We start from the raw sequence: 9733 nt of genomic DNA on the forward strand, positions 1-9733 counted from the left end.
GCTTTTGGTGTTGCTTTGTATCCTTGAACAAGATGCATGCTGTATCTATATATATATATATATATTTATCTATATATATATATATATATATATATATATATATATATTTATATCTATTTAGATATTACGACGATATCAAGTAACTAATATTAAGTCGATTTTCTAAATAACATTCTAAATAACATCTTATCATAGAACAGAGAACGTCGTAATATCTTAACGTAAATATCCTTGCCAATATGAACCAAGTACGAAAGCTTAACCCTTCGATCTATTGAATTCAGATCTTTTGTATCCCTTCTATTATATTATATTATATTATATTATATTATATTATATTATATTATATTATATTATATTATACGTGTAAATAAGAATTTTTTAAACAATTCTTTCGTTCTTCTTTTACTTCTTTCGAGGATACTCGAGAAGCAAAATAATACATTTTGATGAATTCTATCCTTGAATCATTTCATATACAGATACAGTATCTATGTAATAATAATAATAATAATAATAATAATAATAATAATAATATTTTAATCTCGTAGGTGTACGCGAAGAAGTTTAGTAGATAAATATATCAAAAAAAAAAAAAAAAAAAAGAAAAGAAAAGAAAAAAAAAAGAAAAAAGAAAAGGAAAGGAGAAAAAAATAAAATAAAATTATCAATCACTACAATTTTGCTCCCTCGTATCTTCGAAGGATTTGAATTGATTTGCATGTCGTTAATAAAAAAAAAAAAAAAAAAAAAGAGAAAAAAAATGTAAAAAGTAAAAAGTGAAGAAAGTAAAAAACAAAAGAGAAAACAAAACTAAAAGAACATTCTCTTATCGCAAAGATATCATGATCTATTAGTATATAAAAGGAACGTTAATATTCGTCTAATATATTGAAATGTATCTCGTAGGTGTGCAACTGGAGAAGCTTGGCCGAACATCATGTTGGCCTGCATAAAGGGTCGACCTTGCGACGTTAAAGCAGGGAAACAGGAACCAGGTGGTTGCGGTTCTAACATCGCCTATGCCTACTTCGTCTCGTTCATCTTTTTCTGCTCGTTTTTAATGCTGAATCTTTTCGTCGCCGTTATAATGGACAATTTCGATTATTTAACGAGAGACTCGTCAATTCTCGGCGCGCATCATCTCGATGAATTCGTGCGAATATGGGCGGAATACGATCCAAAGGCAACCGGTAAGGTACTCTACAATGAGGTCTACGATATGCTTAAGGTTATGGATCCGCCATTGGGGTTTGGCCAAAAGTGTCCTAACAGGCTCGCTTACAAAAAACTCATTAGAATGAACATGCCCGTTGATTCTGACGGGAAGGTCAACTTTACAACAACGCTATTCGCACTGATACGAGAGGATCTTAGTATTAAAATGAGATGCGGTTAGTAATTCTTTTTATTTATTTATTTATTTATTTTTTTTTTTTCTTTCTTTTTAACGTCGTACCAATCTTATCCGCGATATATATATATATATATATATATATATATATATATATATATGTATGTATATATGAATCGTTGATTTTGAAAGTGGAACAAGTCCATTTTATATTATCACTAAATATTTAATGGTTTCCATTTGAATGGATTTAAAAATATTGATAAATAGTAATAGACTTATTTTTTATATTTTATATTATTTTATATTTTTTTAATGATTTTATTTCATGTAAATTTAATATGTAATAATGGCTATTCGTGTTAGCTAGAGAAAAAAAAATAAATAGAAAAAAAAAATCATAGTTCTGATATACAAGTTCCAAATGGACTTGTCTTACTTTTAAAATCAACTGGCAATAAATATATCATTGTTGAAATAAATTATCAGTAATAAATTTCTATTATAATTTATATTATAAATATTAAAAGATATTTATTGTCAATTAATTGAAAAGGATAAATTTTATTTTAATTTGTAATAAGAGAATTAGCTTTAACTATTTCTTTTTTTCTTTTTTTTTTTTTTTTTTTTCTTCACAAAATGGACTTGTCTCACTTTCAAAATCAACGACTCATATATATGTATATATATATATATATATTTTTTTTTCCTTTTTTTGTTTATCTCTTACAGCCAATGAGATGAAACAAGCGAACGAGGAGCTCAGAGATACGATTCGAAGTATCTGGCCTCTGCAAGCGAAAAAGATGTTGGACCTTTTGATACCTAGAGACGAAGGCAAGTGTTTATCCTTGATATCTTTCGATTCCTTACGTACTTTCGTAAATGCATTTTCATTTTCGATGGTTACTTTTCTATTATTATTATTATTATTTTTCTTTTTTTTTTTTTTTTGATTTCTTCTTCTTTTTATCATTCGTCTTGTCATTTTAGAGGTAGGCAGAGGAAAGCTCACCGTCGGTAAGATATACGTCGCTCTCATGATTATTGAAAATTGGAAGACGACGAAGTTCGGTCGGGAAAAGCCATCCGGACAGGTAAGTCATCCATCGAACGAGTTTTAATTTAATCAACGTGTAAGAACGATAAATTTAAGTCTATTTGATAAGATCCTCGCCGTTCTTCAACTTCCGTTCGTCTTTAACGTACTTCCACTTGTCGTTTGAAACAAAAAAAAAAAAAAAGAAAGAAGAAAGAAAGAAAAAAAGAAGAAGAAGAAGAAAATAAGAAACAAAAAGGATAACAAAGATAATATATTCTCGGAGATTCGATGGGATTAGATAATCGTTCTTTGCCAAGTCGAATATTAAAATAAGACAATGGAAGTATCGTTTGAATATGATTATGGAAGATTCGATGAGGATCGGGGGGATCAATTAAAAGTGGATGTTTTTGTCGTTGGCTTTTTCGTGGTAGGATTTTCACACGGCCGATTCGAGTAAAGATTTTTCAAATAGCGAATTTCCACCTAAATCCAAAGTAGCTCGATAGCAATCCAATTCCCAAACTGTGGGAACGCTCGAAATTCAATGTAAATTCGATCCTACGTTTTTTCTTTTATTTTTCCTCTTTTTCTTTTTTTCTTCTTTTTTCTTTTTTTTTTTTGGAATTTTTATGAAAAAAAATTAAAGAAAAACTAAAAAGCAAAACAAAGAGACAAAGTGGAAACAAACAGGAAAAAGAAAAAGAGATCATATCGATCGAACATTGAACTCGAGCGATCTTACGATATTTTATCTCCCAACTTCTAAACACCTTCCCCTCTCCCACCCCCAACTCCCATCCCTTTTACAATAATCCCAATTTTTCTGACGCTATTGTACCCATTTTACTTATGTGTGCTGAGTAGTGCTGAGAATTTTCAAAGATTCATATGTATCTGATTAGGAATATAATAAATATCGAAAGTGTTAGATTTCGATTTTTTACCATCCCACTGAATGAATCTCGCGTATTTTGTTGCGTATGGAGAGAAAAGAAAAAAAAAACAAAAAACAAAAAAAAGAAAAGAAAAAGGAAAAAAATCCCTCCCCCCTCAAAAAAAAAGAAAAAAATATACTTTTCGATCGAGAGATTTGCAATATTCGATTGAAATACGATGAATATTTTTGAATAAGATTTCTTTATTGGGACGGCAAGCATTTGTTAATTTGATTGAATTGAATTTTAGGATTTGAAACAGAATAGAAAAAAAGAAAAAAAAAGAAAAAAAAAAAAGAAAGAAAGAAAGAAAAACAAAACAAGAAGAGAAAAGAAAAGAAAAAAAGAAAGATTGATATTTTTTCTTTTATTCTTTTTTTGTCTTTTCTTTTTTTTTTCTTTTTTGTGATTTTTTTTTTTTTTTTTTTTCTTTACCCATACATAACTCTCGAATTTTAGCCAAGTCAATATCCGTAGAAGCAGTTCGATGTGTGGACCCTTCCTGAACGATATATAATTTTTAATTAGAAACCTAACATACATATATATATATATATATATACATATATATATATGTAGTAGACTATCCCGAGTCGATGCATCCGTTGTTCCATTCAATTAATTTAATTAAAACATTAATAATAATTAATGTTTCGTCATCAACGTGAAAAATTAATAAACATATGCATACAAATTTTTCTATCGAATATCATAGATACGTCTTCGTTATGTATTTTCTTTTTCTTTTTTTTTTTTTCTTCCTTTCTCCTTTTCTTTTTTTTTTTTTTTTTTTTTATTTTCCACGTAATATATCCAATCGATACGATTTCTCTAACTCTTCGAACGTAATTTTTATCGATCATTTTTTTTTTTTTTTTTTTATGCCCAACGGATGAATCGACACGAAAATAAGAATTACTTAATGTTAATAGATAGTTAAGAAATTGTGATTTTTCATTTCTTTTTTCTTTCCTTTTTTTTTCCCCCCTTTTTTTTCCTCTTTTTTTTTCTGAATGAATGATCATTAAGATTAGTAATGTTAGAAGAAGAAGAAGAAAAAAAAAGAAAAGAATTCTATCAATTGAATTTATAACCTGTAATATTTTATCTCTTAATGATATTTTAGAAGAGTAATATACTATCGATACGAGAATTGAAAGTTCATCAACAATGGACGAGATACGATTTTTTTTTCGTTTTTTTATTTTTACTTCTTTTTTTTTTTTTTTTTTTTTTTTTTTTTTTTCTTTAGATACGATTTTTTATCTCGTTTCTATTATAGTAGGCGTACCCGATATATAGTGGACTTTTAATACTTATATAATAACTACCCAGACAAGAGGATGTTCACGCAGCTCTCAATCATCTCTTTGTGTCTTTTTTCTTTTCTTTTACAGAACGATAACGATCTTATCGATAACGATAATGCTGGGCAAAGTCCTGCAGCCCAGGCGGTAGTACTTACTTTTTCTCTTACTTATATCATCTTTATATCATATTTTCTTTTTCATTTTTAATATTTATTCATTTTCCTTTATTATATATATTATACACCATTTATATATATACATATTCTCACACACACACTCACATATATATATATATATATATATATATATATATATATATATATATATTACTTCATCGCATTTTGTAAAACGCTCGTTTCTTCTTCTACTTTTTCGTTTCTTTTTTTTTTTCTTTTCTTATTTTCAATAATGTTTAATATTTTTATTAACGATGATAAATAAATACTTCTTAAAAAAAAAATTAAGGCGTTACATGCTCGATTAAAAATTTAGATGAATGTTAAAAAAAAAAAAAAAACGAGTCTTTTGTAACTATGCTTCATTTGATTGTAAAAAAAAATAATACTTCTCATATCATACTCTCTCTCTTTCTCTCACTCTCTCTCTCTCTCTCCCTTTCTCTCTCTCTCTCTCTCTCTCTCTATCTCTTATCTCTGTCTTTTTCTCTATTTATCTATCAAAATGCGAAGACACATAAGCGATTATTTCAAATAAGCGAGTATTTAGAAATTAATGTTAGAAATGGAAATATTAATATTATAAATTTAATATAAAAATGCTCTATTGTGTCTTTGATCTTGCACATATGCATACTTCTTTATTTATTAATTTCTTTTTTCTCTTTCTTTATTTCTTTCTTTTTTTTTTTTTCTACATTTCTATCTCTTTCCATCACACTCGCCTATTCACTCACTCACTCACTCACTCGATATTAACACTTTACACCATTCATTTTTAAACTCGCATACGCGTATGCATTTTTTTACATTTTACATTTAATTTTAATTCTCTCTTAAACAGTCACAAATCTCTCACTGCAATGAAAAGCGCAGCACAACGGTCGTTGATCGGTTAATTAATCATAAAGTTTGAAAAGTGTCATTGGAAAGCACTTTTCGTTTAGAAGAAAAGTAATCAATTCTTATTTCATTGTAATTTTTATTTATTCATTTATTTATTTATTTATTTATATGTTTATTTTCCTCTTCTTTTAAAATAAACGATGCAACAACGGTTGTGCTTATGTCAAAACACACTATCACACAAGTCGATCTTTCTTCTCTTTCTTAGGCACTTATTAGAAAATAATCCTACTATAGCATCTTTAAGATTAGTCTAACATATAGAAAACTTAGATATCTAGTACTTCCTTTCAGAAAGATCCTTTTCTTAACAGCACGTTTCTTATTTAATAATTATATATATATATATATATATATATATATATATATATATATATATATACACTTAGTCTAGGATAATATTCAATTATAGTCTATGATGGTTTCGATTATATACATCAAATAACAAAAATTAGAATATTAAAGAAATATATTAGAAAATAATTTCCCATTCTTTCGTTTTTTCTTTTCTTTCTTTTTATTTATATTTAAAAATCTAACGATGTAACAAATTACGAGCAAAATAATATAAAATAATCGATAGAAAATTGAACGATGTATAAAATCGAGATGTATTATTAGTTTCTTTAGTCGTCGTATCGGTATCACATGAGTGCACGCACACATGAATGATGTGTGCACACGTGAATCGATTCTTTGCCCCCTACAATATGACATAGGTGTGTGTATGTAAGTAAAAGAGACCTATTAGCTCATCGAAATCCTATTAGATTCGAAAAGTTCGACAAAAATTCGAACGAATAGAAAGCTCTCTCGCCTTTTGCCTCATGTATCTATATACATACATATTTATATACATATATATATATATATATATATATATATATATATATATATAAATAATCCTTATATTTTAGTAGCCTGTTACATTAGAATTCTATATATATATAAATATATCTTAGAATTTATCTCTATCTCTATCTCTCTTTTATAATTTATTTCTCTCGTTAACAAGCATACGTAATACAAACTCTTAGAGTTTGCCATAGAGATGGATCTTAGATCGATCTTAGATCGATAATTAGATATTATATTTTTTCTGTATTTTTTTTTTCCTCTTTCTATCTTTCTTTCTAACCCCTACCCTCGTAGGATTAGAAAAAACGTTCTTAGTATGAAACACACACATACACACACACACACACACACACACACACACGAATACATAAACATAGAAACATTAAGCATTTATAAAGAAATGGTTTTTTTTTTTTTTTTTTATACGTTTAGAGTTCTTAATATTAAATGGTATTAGAGATTAGATCATTCGGCTTAATTCGTTTCCTAATTTGTATTTTACGTATACTTTACATATATAGATATATAATATATCTATTAAATAGATATCCTTTATAACGATAGATAAAAGTAGATTTAGTCATGAGTTATCCTTAGATAGTATTTCTATAGTAATTTGATTATTGTAATAAGTAGATATCATAGTATATTGCTCGAATTTTTTTTTTCCCCATTCGAAATTATTCTATGTTATTTTTCTAACGCTATACTATCGACAATATTCTAATGTAGTATTATTAACGAACACAAATACGAACTTACTCATTAACACCATAGATACGTACATATTACAGAGTATTTAAAAAATTCTAATACAGATAATATTACGTAGTTAGATCTCTCTTTCTCTCTCTCTCTCTCTCTCTCTCTCTCTCTCTCTTTCCCTCTCACTATCTATCTATCTATCTATCTATCTATCTATCTATCTGTCTGTCTGACTCTATCTCAAATACAAAAAAAAAAAATGAAGAAAACTTCACTCACAAACTCTTACACGATATAACACTTATTATGTTGATTTTGGAAACGACAAAAAGGAAGAAAGCTGTGAACAACCAAAATCATTCCTTTCCTCTACGTCATCATCATAATTTATGTAAATTAGAGAAGCTATCTCTATATACATATGTACATATGTATTTACACTTCAATTGAAACGAAACTTATCTGATGATAATTTTTGTTTGATCACATATGTATATATGTGTATGTATATTTATATATATATATTTTTTTTTTTCCTTCTCTCCTTCTTCTTTATTTTCTCTTTTTTTTTTTTTTTTTTTTCAATCGAGATTGAACAAACGTAGAAATTAGTTACATTTGTTTTTTTTTTTTTTTTCCCCCTTATCAGCACTCGCACGATCGCGAGCATCCAATTGTTTATTGTCGTTCTCACGTACGCTCTTTAGTCGATTAACGATATTTCTCTTTGCTCTTCATTTCAAAAATTACAAGTATATTGCAATAAGAAAAAAGAAAAAGAAAAAACAGAAAATAATAAAAGATCGAAAGTTCGATAAGTCTAATTAAAAAGCGTACGAAAACGAGAACGACGTTAACAAATGACCGAAATTGCGCTAGCAATTGATGTATGATTTATTATTATTATCGCATGTACTTGATATCTTGATTATCGTCGAATCAATCAATCGAACAAAACAAAATCAATCTATACAATATTAATTTGTACAATATCCTCCTATTAGCCAAAATCCATTCACCATTCCATAAAAGACATATTACAAGATTCTTGAAAGCTTGCGATTTGTGATTGTATGTGTGTATTCGTCGTCGCTTGCCAAATCCACAAGATTAATATAAAGTTTGTACGTCACGATTTCTTTGATAACACGGCGTATAATATATATATATATATATATATATATTGTCTATATATATGTATATCGTAATTAGCACGATGATTCGTCGACGTTCGTTGTTCTTTTCAGATGTAAGATTTAAATCAATATAAATATTATTATTATATATATATATATATATATATATATATATATATATATATATATAATATCATTGTGTATATATGTATATATATATATGATAATTTAACAAACATAAACGTTCGTCGACAAGATAAGTCATCCTTTTTATTAATGTTGCATGCTTATTAAAAAATTTGCATTTACGCAATGTCATTGACTCATCGAATACCTATGTATGTAATTCTCTGTATATCTCGCATATGGTATACCTACTCGTAACAACGCTAAAACTTTCGCACAAAGTACAATTAAAATTTAACATTCCTTGATGAGATCATGACAAACATATACAGGCTTTCCAAAGTAACACGCAACAAATGATTCACCGATTTTTCTCTAAGACACCGATCTATTAACCAATCTCACTTTCTCTCTCTCTCTCTCTCTCTCTCTCTCTCTCTCTTTCTCTCTTTATATATAAATATATATATTTTTTTTTATCTCGATATAATACTTATCTCTGTCCTTTATCTTTCGATACTACACAAAACGCACAAACGCGTTGCATTTTCTAATAATTCTGGCATGGCATCTCGTTTATTGAGATTTTACAGATCAATTTTCTCTCGACGTTTTATTATTATTATTATTATTATTATTATTACCACCACCAATGAATGCTCTCTCTCTCTCTCTCTTTCTCACTCTCTCTCTCTCCCCCTAACTCTATCTCTATCTCCTTTTTATTATAATATATGTGTATACATATATTTTTACTTGATCTCATTCTATCTCTTCTTTTTTCTTTTTATCCTTGTATTTTCTAATTGTATTTGTCGATCGATCGATATACAATCGATCGACTCGAAGATCTGTCACGCGAACGGAAGCAAAGCATATGAAGAAAAGCCTGTATGTGCCTGTAAATAGTAATGCACATTTGTATGCAATATGTATGCGATACTACGCAAGATACTACGCCCGAGAAAATGGTATACAGAGCGAAGTGCAAAACATACAAAAAAAAAAACAAAAAATAAAAAAAAAAAAAAAAAAGAAAAAGAAAAAAACACACAAAAGAAAACAGAGAAAAACAAAATAAGTTGTCGATCTGAAAAATCTATCGATCTGCTGTCTGACCGCCGGTGTGCTTTCGCACATTCGAATTTAGCAATCGACCCTCTACAACTGCCTGATGGA

At 27.9% G+C, this 9733-nt stretch overlaps 1 protein-coding gene across 25 annotated transcripts in view; it reads left to right on the forward strand.

Annotated features, from left to right (window-relative positions):
- Positions 1-9733, forward strand: part of LOC124423667 (voltage-dependent calcium channel type A subunit alpha-1) — a 75299-nt gene that overhangs the window by 54229 nt on the left and 11337 nt on the right. For 19 of the 25 annotated variants that reach the window (XM_046961657.1, XM_046961658.1, XM_046961660.1 and 16 more), the window contains 5 exons: positions 910-1394; positions 2090-2194; positions 2351-2454; positions 4735-4791; positions 9705-9722. In XM_046961657.1, the coding sequence (XP_046817613.1) occupies positions 910-1394; positions 2090-2194; positions 2351-2454; positions 4735-4791; positions 9705-9722 (769 nt within the window). The remainder of the gene's footprint in view (positions 1-909; positions 1395-2089; positions 2195-2350; positions 2455-4734; positions 4792-9704; positions 9723-9733) is intronic. The other 6 variants (XM_046961674.1, XM_046961679.1, XM_046961675.1 and 3 more) reach the window with 3 other exon arrangements.

This window comes from Vespa crabro, chromosome 4 (genome assembly GCF_910589235.1).
Source record: "Vespa crabro chromosome 4, iyVesCrab1.2, whole genome shotgun sequence".
In the NCBI taxonomy this organism is placed as follows: Eukaryota; Metazoa; Arthropoda; class Insecta; order Hymenoptera; family Vespidae; genus Vespa; species Vespa crabro.